General features: G+C 44.8%; 1 protein-coding gene across 2 annotated transcripts in view; it reads left to right on the forward strand.

Annotated features, from left to right (window-relative positions):
- Positions 1-4194: 4194 nt before the first annotated feature.
- The window catches only part of MKLN1 (muskelin 1), a 102518-nt gene continuing 89711 nt past the window's right edge, over positions 4195-17001 (forward strand). Inside the window, exon 1 of one of the 2 annotated variants that reach the window (XM_048301872.1) lies at positions 4195-4317. In XM_048301872.1, the coding sequence (XP_048157829.1) occupies positions 4223-4317 (95 nt within the window). In that variant the 5' untranslated portion in view covers positions 4195-4222. The remainder of the gene's footprint in view (positions 4318-17001) is intronic. The other variant, XM_048301873.1, reaches the window with a different exon arrangement.

Consider the following 17001-nt stretch of genomic DNA (forward strand, 5'->3'; position numbering starts at 1 on the left):
GAGCTGGCTTTTATGCAGAGAATTATGCCAATGTGTGCATGGAGGCGCTGGCATTTTGGGCCCTTTCAATCTTCTGGATTGTCAGAGAGGTCTTTCACTGATTTAAGCCTTCAACCAAAGGATGGATGCTGCAAGAGGCAGTGAAGAGGACTCAAGCAGGTATTGGAGTGTTTAGCCCAGGAGCAGATGCTTGGATCAGGGCCTAGATCAGAAGAGGTATTTTATTACACTGAAGGAGGTATTGTTTTACTGCACTGTAAGGAGGCACAGATGATCCCTCTCTCTAAAGAGAGAAATAAAAAATCATCTGGTTTTGAGGCTTGTTCTCATCCCTTTTCAGTGTGGATGTGCACGGCAGCCCCACAGGAAATGGGTCTCAATGAGTTTTGCCACTTTTTTCCATCATGTCATCAAAATGAGAGATGAAGATGAGTGAGGCCAGTTTGAGGAGTTTTTAGAACTCCCCCTGGCTGTGCTCCAGCCTTGCCCACAGGTTAGAGACATTTTTCTTTGAAGGTGCTGTGGGAGGCAGCAGGTGTTTGGTTTGGGAGGAAGCTCTTAGCCTGGGTCTGGCGCAGGCAGGAGGTTTTATTCTCTTTGCACCATGTCTGAGTTAAACGAGGCCCTTGCCTTGCAGGAGGAGCTTGGTTAGGTGAGCATCGCCAAAATCTGGTAGGACAATACCCCGCCAGGCCAGCGCTCCGCTTCCGCTCCCTACACAATAGGAGTTTACACAACTGCAGCCCACTTGAGGTTTCTGCCTTGCTCCACGGCTGAGCAACAAGACCCCAAATGTTACAGCTCTGCCTAATGTCCTTGGCTCTGTCCTGCTTTGGAAGGAAACATGCAGCGGCCTGTGCTGCCAATGCTATTTCCTCTCTCGCTTGTCTTTAAAGGTCTCTTTTTCCAACAGCTGATCAGCTCTGCAGCTCCGGGGAGGACGTGAGATCCGGCTGGCCCACGAGCTGGCTGGTATGGCTGCGTGCCATGTTGTTGTTTGTATTGCTTTCATTTTTCTGGCGTTACTTGGCTCTTCCACGCAACTTGTTTTCATCCTGAACTATGTGCTCATTACATATCCAAACGCCCACGCGAGGTTTTGCATGAGGAAACTCGAAACACACGCGCAGTAGAGGAGCGAGTTCCTGATGGGGGGGGGGATGAGATATTTGTCTCGAGGCTGACACAAACAATTGTCAAATCCCTGAGTTTCCTGTGTTTGGAGTTCCAGCTTGCTGATGGACAAGCACGTGAACGGTGTGTGTGCGTCCTCCTGGCAAAGAGATGTGGGGAACATCTCTTGTGGTCACCTTGGCCTTTCCCAGCAACTCCAGCTACTGTCCAAGGCACACGTCCAGGGACATCCGAGCTCTCTGGCAGGCTGGTCCCTGAACGCCAAAGGGACCTTTCTGCTGCTAGGAAAGCTCTCACTTCCCCTCTGCGGCCCCATCCTCAGAGAGCAGCCAGCCACAGGCAGCATGGATCCACCCGGGCAGCTCTGGGCTGGGAGGCACCAAAACGTGCTGGAGGGTTGCAGTGAGGTCCCAAGTGAGGGGGGCAGAAGCAGGAAAACTCTGCACGGGGTTTGCTTCATATGGACAAGGAAGCTCGTGAGGGCCCTGGAGCACAAGTCTGATGAGGAGCAGCTGAGGGAGCTGGGGGGCTCAGCCAGGAGAAAAGGAGGCTCAGAGGGGAACTTCTCACTCTTTACAAGACCCTGACAGGAGGGTGCACCCAGCAATAGGATGATAAAAAACGGCCTCAACTTGTCCCAGGGGAGCTTTGGATTGGACATTAGGGAAAATTTCTTCACTGAAAGTGTTGTCAAGCACTGGAACAGGCTGCTCCGGGTAGTGGTGGAATCACCATCCCTCTAAGTGTTCAAAAATCATGTAGATGTGGCACTTGGGGACATAGTTTAGTGGTGGGTTTGGCACTGCTGTGTTAATGGTTGGACTTGATGATGTTGGAGGTCTTTTTCAACCTTAGTGATCCTGTGATTCTACGTACATGTGCCCTCTTTGCGGTTCTTCCCTGGAGCAACGGGTCTCAGTCACTGCTGGAGGCAGGATGGGGCACGTTGGTGCCATTGGGCTCTCCAGATTCCACAGATCCCGCGTTACATTGGCACAGCAAGCACAGCACAGGCCTGGACCAGCACAGTGGGGTTCAAATACTTGTGTTTCTGAGTTTTCTCCCCCTCTTCTATGGCCCTGTCACCAGCTGGGCTCCAGCAGCTGCCCTGGTTGGGATACAGAGAGCTCACCTGGAAGCTGCAGGCTGTCCAAATCTGCAGCACAACACTGCCCTGCACACCACGCTCCTCCCCACCGTGCTCTGTCCACTCAGACTGGGGAAAAAGCCTCTTTTCCAGCAGTCACTGGTAGCCGCACAGGACTGGGCAGGCTGTGCTGGAGGGACCAGGGGGCTCGGTTTGCAGCTTTGGATTGCTCTGCTTCCTCACAGCCTTCCCTGCCGCCTGTGCTGCAGATGAATAAAGATTTTCCAGGGCTGTCAGTACTGCGTATTTCACCAGCATTCCCTTCACTTTAAGTCCAAAATGTGCTAAAAATACGCTGGCTTGGCATCCAGGTCTTGATTCAAGTGGTAACAGGATATTGGGCAGAGAAATCCTGGGGTGCTTTCACTGTGCAGCAGTGAGTTGCTGGCTCTTCCTCCTTTTCCTCCTCCTCCTGGCTGCTGCAGTGTTGTAACCCCTACTCTCAATCCCCTAAATTTCATATTCAGAGGTCACAGGTTTCACATGGCATCGCTCCTCTTGGGCTGGTTGTTAGCAAGGTTCTGAACACTGAGGTGGCATCTCTTTCTCTGGGGTTGGGAGTACATTATTAGTAAAGTACTCGTTTTATTACTCCTGTGGTAATTTTGGGAGGGGGATGCCTGCAGGCAGGAGCTGGGATAAGTGAAGTCTGAAGTGCCACGGGAAGGCCACAAACTTCAAAAGGCCTTGTTAGTGCAGCAGCAGAGGGAGATGTGGATGTTTGTGCCTCATCCATGGATTTTGTTGTGCTGCTGCCGAGCCGTGTGGCTTTGATACCAGTGAAAACACAGTGAACCCCCTCTGGGAATGGGTCTTGAGATGAAGTGTTTTCTGCTCCCCCTCACTTTTGAAACACCCAGTTGATGTTCAGCCTTCAAGGCTGCTGAGCGAGTTTTTCATCCGCAGGCAGATTTTGCTGCCACATTCTCACTCGCTTTCCTAAAATAAAGAGGAAAAAAAATAAAAGAACCCTTGTGCTAATTTAATCCAGCCAGGCATCCTGCTGTCCTGCCTCATAATATCTCTCCAATCTGTCATTTCCAACAGACAGCGGTTTATTGGTTTGGCTATTTTTTTTTCTCCCCCTAGTCTTGAAATATCTCCCCTGCTTTCTCAAGTAGCCCAGAGCTCCCCCAGGGCTGTCCCAAGCTTCACCCTTGCTTTGGTGGGAGCCCTGGGTGAACACATCTCCATTCTCCAGGAAAAGCCCTACACCAACCTCAGAGAGATAAATGTGTCAAATAATCCCCATCTTATGTGCTGGTTCTGTCGGTGCTGGGTTGGTGGTTGGACTTAATGATCTTAAACGTCTTTTCCAACCTTAAAAATTTTATAATTCCAGAAGCCAGGGTGGGATCAAGCCTCCCTGGGTTTTTCTAGATCCCTTTCCCAATCACCCGCCTGTGTGGCGCCAGAAAGGAGCATTTCCTTTGGCAATCAACATTCCATGAGCCCCTCAGGGCATTCCCCTTGAGGCACACGGGGCACCCCCTGAGCCCCTCATCCCCACAGTGCATTACCCAAACTTCTCACCTCACTTCAAACCCTTGAGGCATCCCTTGAGCCCCTCAGGGCATCCCCTCAGACCCACAGCCCCTCAGGGCATCCCCTCAGGGCACCCCTCGAGCTCCATGGGGCATTCTCTGAGCCCCTCAGGGCATCCCCTCAGACCCACAGCCCATCAGAGCCCCGTGCGACACGCCCTGGACCCCTCAGGGCACCTCAGCCCCAGGGGCAGCGTCCGAACCCCTCAGCCCCACGGGACATCCCCTCAGCCCCACGGGACATCCCCTCAGCCCCACGGGACATCCCCTCAGCCGCCTCCTGAGCCCCCTCAGGCCGTCCCCACCCCCGCCGGCGCGGCCCCTTTAAGAGCGCGGCCCCTTTAAGAGCTTGGCCCCGCCCCCCGCGGTCGCTGCCGGGGCCGCTGCTGACAACAAGATGGCGGCGGCGGCGGGTCCGGCGGGCGTTGAGAGCCGCGTGCTGGGCTACAGCCTGCACCGCTGGAGCAGCTTCTCCTCCACCTACCTGCCCGAGTGAGTGCCGAGCCCTGCGCCGCGCCTGCAGCGGGCTCCAGGCTCGGGTCTGGGGGTGGCCGGGCGGCCGGGCCTGTATGGGGCCTGCGCGGGCCCCGCGCTGAGGCCTGCGCGGGGAGGCCGCGGCGGGGGGCAGTGGGACCGGAGCTGTGTGTGAGCGGCGTTCTGTGTGTGAGAGGGCTCTGTGCAGCAGATTTTGGGGGGCTGTGTATGAGAGGGATCTCTACAGCAGGGTTTGGGGGGGTTGCGTTTGTGTACAGCGGCACTTGGTGTCTTTGTGGGCTGGAGTTGCTCAGCAGGATTGGAGGTTCAGGGACAGGGCACCATCACTTGGGGGTGTGTTTGGGAAAGTGGTTGATGAAGACTTTTGGGGGGAGTTGTGTTGGGTAGAGGGTCTGGGTTTGCAGGTTTAGGGTGGTGAGTTAAGTGGGGAGGGCCTGGAGGGTCAGGTTTAGGGGGTGTTTTAGCACGAGGCATGGGCAAAGGAAAGTTGCACTTAAGGAGTAGCAGCTGACCACAGATTTGGGGGAAGAAGAGGTGCTGGTGGGGGAGAGGCTGGTCAGTTACTGGGTGAAACGAGGAGAAGGGTCAGTGTCCCTCCTTCCCTGCCCTGCCTATATCAGGTGCCTGTGGGTTCTGTGTTTTTTGGCAGCTGGACATCCTCTCCTGCCCCTGACCTCTGGAATGGTGGGCTGTGTCACCTGCTGTGTGTGGTTTTAGGGGAAAGGGGCGGCCTGCTGCCCTAATCGCATGCCTTTAGGAGTTTGGGGGTTGGCAGAACCGTTGGTTTGTGCTGCTGTACCTACCAACTGGTCCCATCCCCAGTGGAAGAGTTGGCTGAAAGGCATCGGGCTGCAGCCTGTGGAATTCCGCTAGCTGCTGGCAGTCCAGTTTGGAGTGACCACAGCATGGTTTAGGCGTGATGTCTTTGGTACACGTTTTGGATAAGTCATCCTTTGTGCTGGAATTCGGGAGGACTGCTGGGATCACAGCACAGCTGGGTCATCATGGGCTGTAGAGACTCATCCGATCATCGATTGTGCTGCATGTACTGACCTTTGATTGATGTATCCTGATGTCACCCGCTATCAACAAGTGACAGTGTTGCCTTAATTGTTAATTATTAATATCCTCAATTATCTTCACTTTCCAAAATGAAGCAAACCTCTAAAAACGGGTTTTTAACTGAACTCCGAATTGTTTTGTTTTTCTGTATATTGTCTTTGTTAGATGTGAAGAACTGGTTTCTTTTGTAGTTGGTAGTCTTTGGTGATAATTAAGTCGTCCCTTTTACCTTTCCTGTTAAAATAGCTTGACTTTAGGGTGCTTCTTTCAGGTCTCTGATTGTCTTGTAGTTCTTTCTACTGGCATTTCTGGCTTTTGCAATCTTATTAAAATGTTGGTCCCTGAGCGGAAGGGTGACAGTCCATTATTGATCTCAGTGATGCGATATAGACACAGAGTATTGTCTTTCTCCTTGATATTCCTTTCCAAGGCTCCCATTAGTCCCTTTTGTTGCAGACCCGTGTCAGGAATTAATGTTCACGTGGCATCTGCAGTGCTGCCCAAAGTCCTTAATGCCTTTCCTGATACAATTCCCATTCCTGTAGCTGGGCTGGTATTTTACAGACGCGTGACCTTGCATTTGGCTGTTCTAAGATGTTGTTTAAAAGTGCTTGTCATCAGTGAAAACAATTTTATCTGCTTTTAAGCACTGTAATCCCAGCAGTGGGGTTGTTCTCTGGTGTGCTGACCTTGGTCTGAGGGATGCTGCTCCTAACGTGCTGTCTGCTGTGGAAGTTTTGGTTTTTGCTTGCTAACTTTTGATTCCCGTGGTCTGGGAGAGAGCTGGACTACAGTCTGAATTGGAAAGGAGAGGCTTTGACCTGTGACTGGAGATCAGCCTCTCAAAAAGAGAAAGTTTAATAAGAAATATGTGGGAGGGTGGGTTATTTGGGATGGTCTGAAGATTGAAATCTTAAAAATGGCTGGGACAGGATCATAACACCCTGTGGGATGAACATGCACACAGAGCTAAAAGTTGTCTTAGTATTTAATGTGTAGAACAAAATGATGCTTGTCTGGAAGGACTCAATCTTAGAGGATGTTTTCCAACCTATACGGTTCTATGACATTGGGAATTCTGGTAATACTGTAGTTTAAATAAGTTTGCTGGCATAACTAGAAAGAAACCACTTTAACCTTGAGGGAGAAAAGAGGCTCTGCCCTCATGTATGTAGGAACGAGTATACAACTTATTAAATCTTATTGCTTGTTGTTGGAAGTTGCAAAAGTACTGGGGGAGGAGCAGCAGAGGAGCTTGTCAGTTAAGCATGATTTAAACACATGTCTTAAGTAGCTGTATGGTTTTAAATGTAAAACAAAGTTGTGGAATATAAAGCTTTCATCACTGCTGACCAAGGAAGAAATTAGATGTCTAGCGACATCTCACCTGCTTATGTGATGCCGCACTGACATTAAAACTTTTCAGAATACTGAAATCACCTGATAACCTCTCTTTTAATTAAGAAAACCTAAACAAAGCAAAACAAAAAGTGTTTTTCAAAGGCCTTTCTGGTCATGCTCTAGTTGAGGATCTATTGAAAAACACCCCTTTTCTTTCAGTGACAAGAGAAGCTTCCTCTGCTGAATGTCAGTGTCTTTCCTCTTGCATTTGGTGGTGGTACTGGAGGATTAGTTAGTGCTGAATCCAGTTTCTTGCAATTTTACCAGTGCTGCAGCTACCTGCATGTTTGCAAGGACCTTTCCAGACATTAAGTGAGGATAGTCTTTTTCGTGTCTGCCAAGGAATAGTTCTATTTTTCAAAGCACTGGAGTTGTTGTCTCTTGGTTTGTATCTACCAGCAAGAAGACTGACTTGGATATTTATTTTAGAAACTCTGTGGGTAGAAGTCAAAGTATTGGTCTGGTAATAGTGGCTGGCTCAGTCTGTGTTGTAGGGGAGGTTGTGCCTTTGGGAAGAGAATTGATCCAAGAGGAAATTTGGTGTTGAAACACCTGGTGTTCCCAGAGATGCTCTGCCTGTGCAGAGGCACTGGTGCATTGAGAGGCTTCAGCTTATCCAACTTGGAAAGTGACCAACCCAACCCATCGCCTGAGACTGCTCTGTTAGATCCTTTCCGTGCCTCTCCAAGGTTCCTCCCCAAAGGAATGGAGCCTCAGGGGAGGCTCTCTGATACCTGGGACTGGCTTAGGGATTGTCCCACCACCGGCAGTCACTTCACACCAGTGACACAAAGGAATGCTGGTGTCTTTTGACATGCACAGAGACAGGGAGATGGACTTTATTCCCCTCCCTCCTCTGCCCTCCTGTAGGAAGCGATGAGCTCAGTCAGTTTCTTCTTTGGACAAGGAGGGAATAAACAGTTTATAGAAGGTAATGCAGGCTCATTACTTGGGGTTTTTTTGGTAGGAAATAGAACCAGAAGCTGTTGCTCTACACTGAGAGAAGCACTTCATGTCCTGACTTTTTTAGTGGCCTGTTTTTACACCTGCTCCAGTTTGAACTTCCTCCTGAAGTGAATCAGAGGTGAAGTGCTGTGCTCTGTGCGATGGCAGCCGTGTACCCTTTTTTATTGCCAGATTGCTGTATCCTGGGGCCATGGGTTCTAGAGGCTGCCTCAGCCTCGTGGCTGATGGTATTTTTTATTTGGTAATGCACTCAGGTCCTTCTGTCACTGTTTATACGGCTGAAATCCCACTTCAGAGAGTAACAAGAGCTTTTTGCTTTGTTACTCTGTTCGCATACCTTTGTGGGGAAGGTTCATCCTGTTTCTGTTGCTCAAATTTTCAGTCCTTCAAGTTTTCCTGTATGGAAGCTGTGTAGAGGATCAGTATATTTCCTATGTTTGACTTCAGGATTTTTAATTAGTATTTTGTTTATTTCTTGTGCTACGGTCTTTATTAAGAATATAAATTAAGACGGTTTCTTAGCTGATAATTAAATGCCATTAACAACCTCTTAGTTGGTGTCACTTTTTCACTGCAACTCACTTTTACCTGTTTCACAGTCAACTTCAGTTGTTCAGAGAATTCCAGTCTTCTCCAGTTTGATGCTTTGCGCGATGTCATATGCTGAAGTCTGAATAACTCTGTTGTGCCTTTCCTAGGAAGTGTCCTGGAGTAGGGAAAGATCCAGTTGGTTTGTTAAAATACACTTGAAATAATTTTATTTTTTCATTGGTTTTCTGTATTTCCATCAAACCAAGGGAACTAAACTTAGTGAAAGATACTTTGATGTAAAATACGAGTGACTCATAGGCTTTTAAAGTGAGAATGCAAATTTTTTTTTGCTTTCTAGTTATGAGGATGTAACAGCAAGTTCCTGGCCAGACTAAAATGTACTGCTGCAGTGTGGTCTACTCTGAAAGAAGTGTACTCTTTAATGTTTTCAAATCTTCCAAACCTTAGTAAGAAGGTGAAGAGAACACATGTAGCAAACTTTTTAGGGTAAAATCTATAAGGATTAGAAACAACAGATCTAAACAAACAAAAACAAACAAAAAAACCCCAGGTGGAAAATAACCTGAAGTCCAGCTTCTGTGCTCACTGAGATTTTTTTAACAGGAAAAAACATATGTTTCTGGCCAGTGAAACGTGATTCTCGGTTTCTCCCCCAACCACATGAAACTGATGACTCAGATCTGTACCTTAGAGGTTCATAAATCTCCTTATAGATACATCCAGGTCTTGAAGAATCTCATGTTCAAGCTGAGATCAGTCATGACTAATAAAAGGTTTATTTTTAATACTATGTTCCCTGAGCCCAAGCTCTGTTCCCTTTACGAGGTGAGGATGTCTTCTCCTGACATCTCAGCAGTTTAAAGCCATCTAAACCAGACCCAAATGGTGGAAGAGTTGTAGAACTGTGACTTTGGAGGTTTTTTGCACTAATAATAAGTGTTAATATATTTTTTCAGCTTAAGTTGTCAGCATTTCTAGCTTTACTTCAGTATTTTGACACAGCCAATTCACTTTCCTTTTTGTAACTGGTTTGCTTTTAGATATGGGAAGGTGAGCAGGCACAGGGGCTGGCTCTGTAACTGCTGATGACTTTTAATATTGATCAATTCTTCCAACATTTATTAAAATGAGCAGGGGATGCAAATGCTGGCTAACCAGTGAGCTCCCCCACTCCTTTCCTCTCAGCCGAACCCTGTGTATAGAAATGTTCTCAGTTCTGCTTTTCATCCTTTCCAGTGGCCAGTGGAAAATATTTTTTCCCCCTCTGCTTGTTTGTGTGGATTTTCTGGATGTTTCTAGACAGCCTCATGTTCTGACAGGCATTTTCCTTCTTGTTTGCATCACTTCTGTAGCCTAGGATTTTTCTGTGAAAGCTGAAATTCAGTACTTAAAAACCAAAATATTTCTGTAGAAAATAAAGTTGCCTACAGACTGAATACATAACCTTTAGGTGCTTCTTTGGTGTCTGATAAAGTTAATTAGTGAGAAAGAAAAATGTCAGAGGTAGAGGGAGTGAAAAAAAATCACAAAATTATGAAGTTATAAGGAGTTATGAGTTATGGTGCTCTTGCTCCCCAGGTAAAAGCACAAGTGCTGTAGTATCAGGAGAAATCTCTTTAGGCTCCAGTTAAAATATAGACATTATTTAAGAGATTAGACAGGTTTATTCACTGGCAGGTGAAATGCTAATTGCTCGGGTTCCCTGGTGTGCCCAACCTGGCAGAACCTGTAGTGCTCTGATGTTCAGCCTTTACTGGGATGGCATTTTACAGGAACATTAAGAATGTAAAATTTTCATGGGAGGTGTTAACATCATCAGATGGTGGATCATTTGCTGTGTATGTGGCTGGATAGCCTATGAGTCTAATAAAAGTTTTCCGGCTCTTAATTACTAATTACTGGTTTAAAGACTAACCAGTTTTTGAAACAGAGTTTTCCTTGGGATAAATGTTGTTCCTCAGGCATCACGTACAGTCTGCTTGTTTGTTTTTTTTTTTTTATTTTCATGGCAAAGAATAAGGTTTTTAAATGTGTACATTCATTATGTTTTTATCAGATTGTTGGTAGAACGGTCAGGTTTATCACCACCATCGACTTTGTAATCTGATCCTGATTTTTTGCTGAGGTTAAGTGGTGTGGGTAGCACTGATTCCATGACTTACACAGATGGTGACTTGTTCCAAAGCAAGCCAGTGCTTGACTTTAATTGCATATTAATATAAACTTGTAAACCCAAATGTAATTTTGCTTTTTTTGCCTGTTGAATTTTGTGAGAAGAATGAACTGTAAGTTCACTGGATCTGAATTCCATAATACACTGGTTACTGGAAGGGGAGGAGGGAGCACTGAAGAATGTAGAGTGGTTTGTTGCTTTAGGTAGTTGCTATTTCAGTCATTACTTGCAACTCGGTGCGCATAATCCTTGAGAAATTATTTCCTGGATCAATTTAAATCAAGGAACACAACCATCTATTTAAGTTGAGGACAGCAGCCTGCATGTCTGAATTTAAACTGCAGAACCAGACTGGCTGATAGCACTTGCTCTTCCTCTACTGGCACCCTTTGTTCCTGGAAAAGGACAGGATCTTCATCACGGAGAAAAATTGTGCTCTGGTCAATTTGAATTTGGTGGTGTTTTCCTTGTTCTTCCCTTGCCTTTCCTCCTGAGACTGGCTGAGTTCATAATGTCATGCTCAAGCTCTGGGAAGGTGCCTGAAAAAACATTTAAACTCTGTTTGGGACATGACCTGTATTTTTCTGGAATCCTTTTCTGTTTAAGCAGCATTTGGCTCTTATGGTAATTATATTTAAACAGCAATTTCCTAGCCTGTTCTGCACTTGAAAGTTTTATTAGTAAAGAGATGCTCTTAGCGCAGAGTGTTAAAATTGGAGGGAAAAATTTGGGTTAGGTAAATTGACCCATGAATAAGGAATTGGTGAATGAGTTCCCACTCCACTCTTACGTAACAGTGTACAATTGCTAGCTTTCAATTTTGTCTCCTAAAAATCCTGGTTTCTGCTACAGGGTTTGGAAGCTGCCAAATATGGAAGTAATTTTGGCCTGGGAATGGCTGTATCCTTTAGCGTGAATTATGTATAATGATCGAAAATAAGGAATTATTCCCTAATGTAACTCCAGGGTCAAATGTTTGACCTGTGCTACGTTTCTCCAAATAACCAGCACTTTACAGGCTGATACTTCCTCATTTTCCCAGATCAGTATTTTGTCTTCTGCATTCCCTGAGTTGCACTGTCAGTGAAAGAAGCTTGATTTTGAAAGGAGTGCTGTGAAAGTTGTCCCGCCTGGGACCAGGAGGCATTTTCCATAGAGTTTTGGTGGAAAAATCTCCAAACCTGACATCAGTTTGGGCATGAGGGTGCTTCAGTCTGTTTTACTGAACATAGTCTGCTTTGAATTCTTTTACAGGCATCAGTTTTTTGGGTGAACTTCTACTGGGTGTGAGGTTACGGTGCTGATGAGTATGAAAGATGTGTTTATGGCTTACATTAGCAATGTATATCTTCACATGTAATCACTCCGTCTGGTTTTGTGGCTTCCCCTGAGTGGAATTATTACAGATACTGTGGAATATAAGAGCATCCTTGCACTGTTGTGAAATCGGGGAAGGCCTTAATCTACTTCCTGGCCTTCGTTAAATTCTTCCATATGTGCATTAGTCAAACAAAAATACTCTACTGAGGTTGTGATGCTTCCAAAATGCAGCACAGGGGATTTACATAGATGTGTGTTAGACATTGCTTTCCTGTAATCTACTTAAAAAGGATCTGTCCCGTCCTAAGAAGATGCTTTTGAAAATGAGAAGTGAGCAGTGCTGAAGTGGGCTGCTCCACCAGAACTGTGGAAAATTTGGAAAGTCAAAGTTCAGTGACTTTTCTGGTGATTGCTGGCAGTAGAAATCCCCATGTTCACATAAGACCCAAACTATTTTCAAGCTAGATATGAGATTTTCTCAAAATGAAAACTGAACTTTGTTATCCAGTGGTTGTGGGTGGTGATGTTTTAAACTCTGGAAGATTTTACTCCAGTATTTTATCTATTGGCTACAAATTCAGTGAATTGAAGAGTTTAATCTGTTCATCTTTTTCCTTGAGTGTTGAAAGGCAGAATGCCTGCTGTTCTTGGTCTTTTTATTAAGCCAGGGATTTATTTCTACTCAGGGAGTCTTCTGGTATCTTACCTAGGCTTAGTTAAAAGGCTGGAATTCAAATATCCTTGTGTCCTCAAATATCCTTGTCTTGGACATGTACAAAAGGACAGAGTAAGAAATGAGCAAAAGAAACTATTTCAGATGATCTCATAATCATTGAGTTCACTAATATCACTGGCATTTTATTTTCTTACAAAAAAGCAGATAGACATGAATTAAAGTACATAGAAAAGATCTATTTTAGTAATCTAACAATTCTTAAATTTAAACCCAAAGTTAGGTAGGTAACAAACCTTGCAGGGAGGTAACAAACCTTGGTAATTTTTCAAGCTTAGAAGATTCTCAGCATCACTTAGCAATGAAATTGCATCTGAGCTATAATCCCTAAATGTTGGGACAATTAGGCTGGTAATCATCTGTGATGCATGGAGTTACTCTGGGTACCAACATAAGTAAATAAGCCTGACTTTATTTTTTCTCCTGTTTGTTTTTCCTCTGTGCTAATACTGATATTCCCAGCCTGGAGCTGGGAGCTCTTGCCACCAAGGATTTGAATCTCAGTGATACAGTCAAAAGTTTAATCCGTGATTTAGGGTCGTTGAGTGTCACTGGAATAGAAGTTATTTACCAAGCTCTGATAACTTGGAAATGGCCTCAGGTTGTGCCAGGGGAGGGTTAGATTGGATATCAGGAAGGGATTCTTCATCAAAGGGGTTGTCCAGCCCTGGCATAGGCTGCCCAGAGCAGTGGTAGAGTCACCGTTCCTGGAGGGATTTTAAAGACATGTGGCGCTTGGGGACGTGGTTTAGTGGTGGCCTTGTCAGTGCTGGTTTAATTGTTGGACTTGGTGATCTTAGGGCTTTCCCAACCCCAAGTGATTCTATAATTTCCTGCACTACGTTGCTGTTTTAGTCACTATCGATACTATTTATTTCCCATTGTGTCTTGAGGAAGAACTGATGAATCCAAAAGATCTTGTTTAAAAAAGTCTTAACTAGATGAGGGGAGTGAAAAAAAAAAACCACCTTCCTAACTTGCCTTACTGGAAATGTCTGCGACAGGGTCATTTAGCATTTAAGAAGCAGTTTGGTTGGTCTGGCAGTGATGATAGGCAGCTTAAAAAACAAAAGTAAACTTTTAATTGAAAAAAATTGTGAAACTGATTTTAATTGGGCTGTTTCTCGGCCAGAGCTAAGTAATGCCGTGTTTATTGTCCAGTATAGTCAGCTGTGATCTGATGAATATATTTCTGTAAGGTGATTCCTAAATTCTTCAGTTTATTTTTGTTATGCTGTACTTACTAAGCTATTTTATTTTTGATAGAAATAGGTTTATAATATACTGGATGATAGTGTGAGGCTGCTGAGGAGCTGAAACAAAATTGAGCAGAAAGCTAGCCAATCCCGTGACATTATAATATTTAAAACTGTGCACTTCTGTACATGTTTTACTCAAACTTTGTTTTGCTTTGCAAGAGGTTAAGAAATCCTGTGTTGTAAAAAAGCAACCCCAAAACCTCCCACTTTTTTCCTAAATGAACCTGCATAATAACTTCACAATAACTTCACGTTTTTGCTGTGTTTCAACCAAGATGTTGTCACGTCTTTACATCCTTCTGCCACTCTAAGCAGAGAACTCTTCCAGTGGGAAGGAGAGAAACTGTAGCAGAACCTAAAAAGTGTTTTTTGACCTGCTTTAGGGGACAGCCATAGGTACATGCAGGTTTTCAAACATTGCAGCCAGGTGGTTTGAAACCAGCATGAGTTGTAGTGAGTTATGCGAGTTGCAGGAGGAAAAAAAGAAAACCTGTAGTTCTTTCCAGATCCTTTGGGTTTTTTGGTGGTAAGTCATTTTTTTCCCCCTATTTTTCTTGGTTAAGACTGTGTGTACATTCCAGTGTCTAGGCTGGGCAGGATTATCTCCGTGGATGCTTTCTGCTGGCTGCTGTGAGGGTTCCACATGTTTGGAATAGTTTGATCCATCACGTCTTACAGTGGACTTAGTGGAAATTCTAGTCCGTATATTCCAGGTTGCTGTATTCTTCCCAATCTCTTTTGGGATGGTTGTAGGAAAAACTGAAAGAATCATCACGTGGACAACCCTGGAGCAAGTACTTAGTCCATTTCCAGCCAGCCTGTGTTTTCCTAGCACTCCAAGTGCCTTTTTGCAGTGTAATGGCCTGGTAGCTCCGTGGTTTTCTAGAAGAGAGCCTGAGTTCCAATTCCTCTTAGTAAAGCCTGTGCCCTTTCCTGCACAGCTGCTCTCTGAAGAGCTATGTGAATGTGCCAGGCAAAGTGAGAGTTTGGGATTTGTTTATTCTTAAAGGCTCGTTCCTAAAGTCATGGATTTCTCTAATAGCAGCTCCATGAAAATATTTAGGTTAGATGCAAATTATAGCAGCCTTAAAACTAATTTGCAGTGTATTCTGCAAAGTCATCTTATTTCTCGCTTCCCCATTGGAGCAAGGGAAAACTCTCCCTTAGTGATTATTGTGTCTGAACCCACAGAGCTTCTTGCACAGACAAGTCCCCAGGCATGGGGACATCTCTGTCATTTCCAGCAGAGATCAGCCAACAGTTGGCACAAAGGATATGGCGGTTTCTGGGCTGGTAAAAGAAAAAATTATCTCCTTCCAGCAGTTGCAAGACCCATGTCTGCCTGGGTAATAAAAAGAAACTTGCACCGTGCTCTGCCAAGAGCTTTCTGCGTGGAACTGTCTACCTTTTAGCGATGGGACTGCTTACAGAAAGGCTTAGCTGCTGATAGCTCTTCAGGCAGCCAGGTTAGGAAATGAGGCACACCAGGGCTGCCTCTGGCATTGCTTGTGGGGTTAATAAAACGGCCCCTTCTGCTTTGCTTCTCATAGCAGAGGTGCCACATCATCTCATCTTTTTAGTAGTTTCTTTCCAGTGGGAAGGGGGGATTGGGAGTTCACTCCAGTGTGAACCCCTTGTCCGGATCCAGCTGCTCATCTTTTAGTCTCAGTTTGTGCTGGCGCTGGTGTGAGCTGAACTGGAGAACTGATCTGATGAAAGAAGTTATTTATGCAAATCTTTATTATAGCTGCTGGTGCATGGAGGGGGAGGATCCTTTGCGAGTGCGTGGGGTGGTCCCTTTGGCAGTGTTGTAGATTCGTGCTAGGCTGGATCTTGTATCCGCAGCTGATGATAAGAAGTTATCTCAAACCACGTTTAATGGCTTGCTTTTTTCACAGGAGAAACTTGTGTAAAACCATTGGTACTTGTGGTAGCTCGAGGGCTTACAAATACCTTTTTTTTTTTTTTTTTTTTTTGTAATGTGTTGTGCAAATTACATAGGAAGTCATTGCGTTAGTGGAATTTTCACTTCTAAAGTTTCTCAGATTTTAATCTAGGTGTCATATCTGCAAAGTCTCCCTCCGGGTACTGTGCAGGAGTTTTGTGATGTCCAGAAAAAGGGCTTTACACAGAAAAAGGCGTCTGCTGTTAGGACATGCATTTGTTTGTTTCTTATTGCCTCACGGCTGCTGCAGTGCTTGAATTCCTCCAAGTCCATAAATTTTCCTAAACTGTTATGGTAAATTGCCTTTGTACACATGGACTTCTGTCTTTAATGTTTGTTTAATTTTAATAAATTAATAACCCATTTATTTTAAACATTTCTAACTCCATTGATACAGCTATCTTTCTTTCTTTCACATTTCTTTTTAGCCTGTATTTTTTGTGAGCTGCCTGTCCCTTTTCTCTCTCTCTCTGCGAAAGAATTTTTATCTTGTCTAGCTGTACTGATTGAGATCTTCCTTGGTTGTGGCAAACTGATCTTTGACCTGGAGAAGCAAACAAATCTACTTCTAAAAATATGATATTTGGGATCTGTCCCAGGTATAAAATGCCTCTTTCCAGCTGGGCAATATCTGACCATGCGGCAGTGCCAATTCCTGCAAGTGTTGCTCAGCATTTGAAGAGTTTGTTGTCTAATGTTTAAACAAATGTAATGGAATCATAAATAAAATTTATTCCATATGGTAACTTGTCTTCTTTTGTTCCAGGATTAGGATAAAGTTCCATAAAGGAGAAAAGTCATATAGCATTATCTAGTTTTATCTGCCTTTGCATCCCTAAAGTATTTAATATAAAATACATATCTTTAAGTTTAGCATTTTTTTCTCTCCAGATGCTAAAAGGTATTAAGAATTTATTAAATACCACGTCTTGCCTGTGGCATGGTACAGGAGACTGCAGGTGTGATTCTTCTCAGAAGCAAGTGTCTTGTGGTTTCTAATGGTGACTTAGCCTTCAGACTGGCAGCTTTTATTAGAAATCTGTATCTCAGTTCCCAAATTGTTCCCTTTGCTTAGGTTGGTTTGTTTTGTCCCAATTGTGATTAAAGACAGAGCCAGGTTTTCTCTTGGAGTTGAGCCTCTTTGCACTGCAAATGATGTTCTTAGCTGGATGTTGAATTTTGTAGAGCCACGTTCTTTATGTGTGATGGGGTTGGAGTGGGGGGCAGTGCTGTTCTGTCGTGTTTTCCCAAGTGGGGATGGGTCAATAAA

Source organism: Corvus hawaiiensis, chromosome 4 (genome assembly GCF_020740725.1).
Source record: "Corvus hawaiiensis isolate bCorHaw1 chromosome 4, bCorHaw1.pri.cur, whole genome shotgun sequence".
Lineage (NCBI taxonomy): Eukaryota > Metazoa > Chordata > Aves > Passeriformes > Corvidae > Corvus > Corvus hawaiiensis.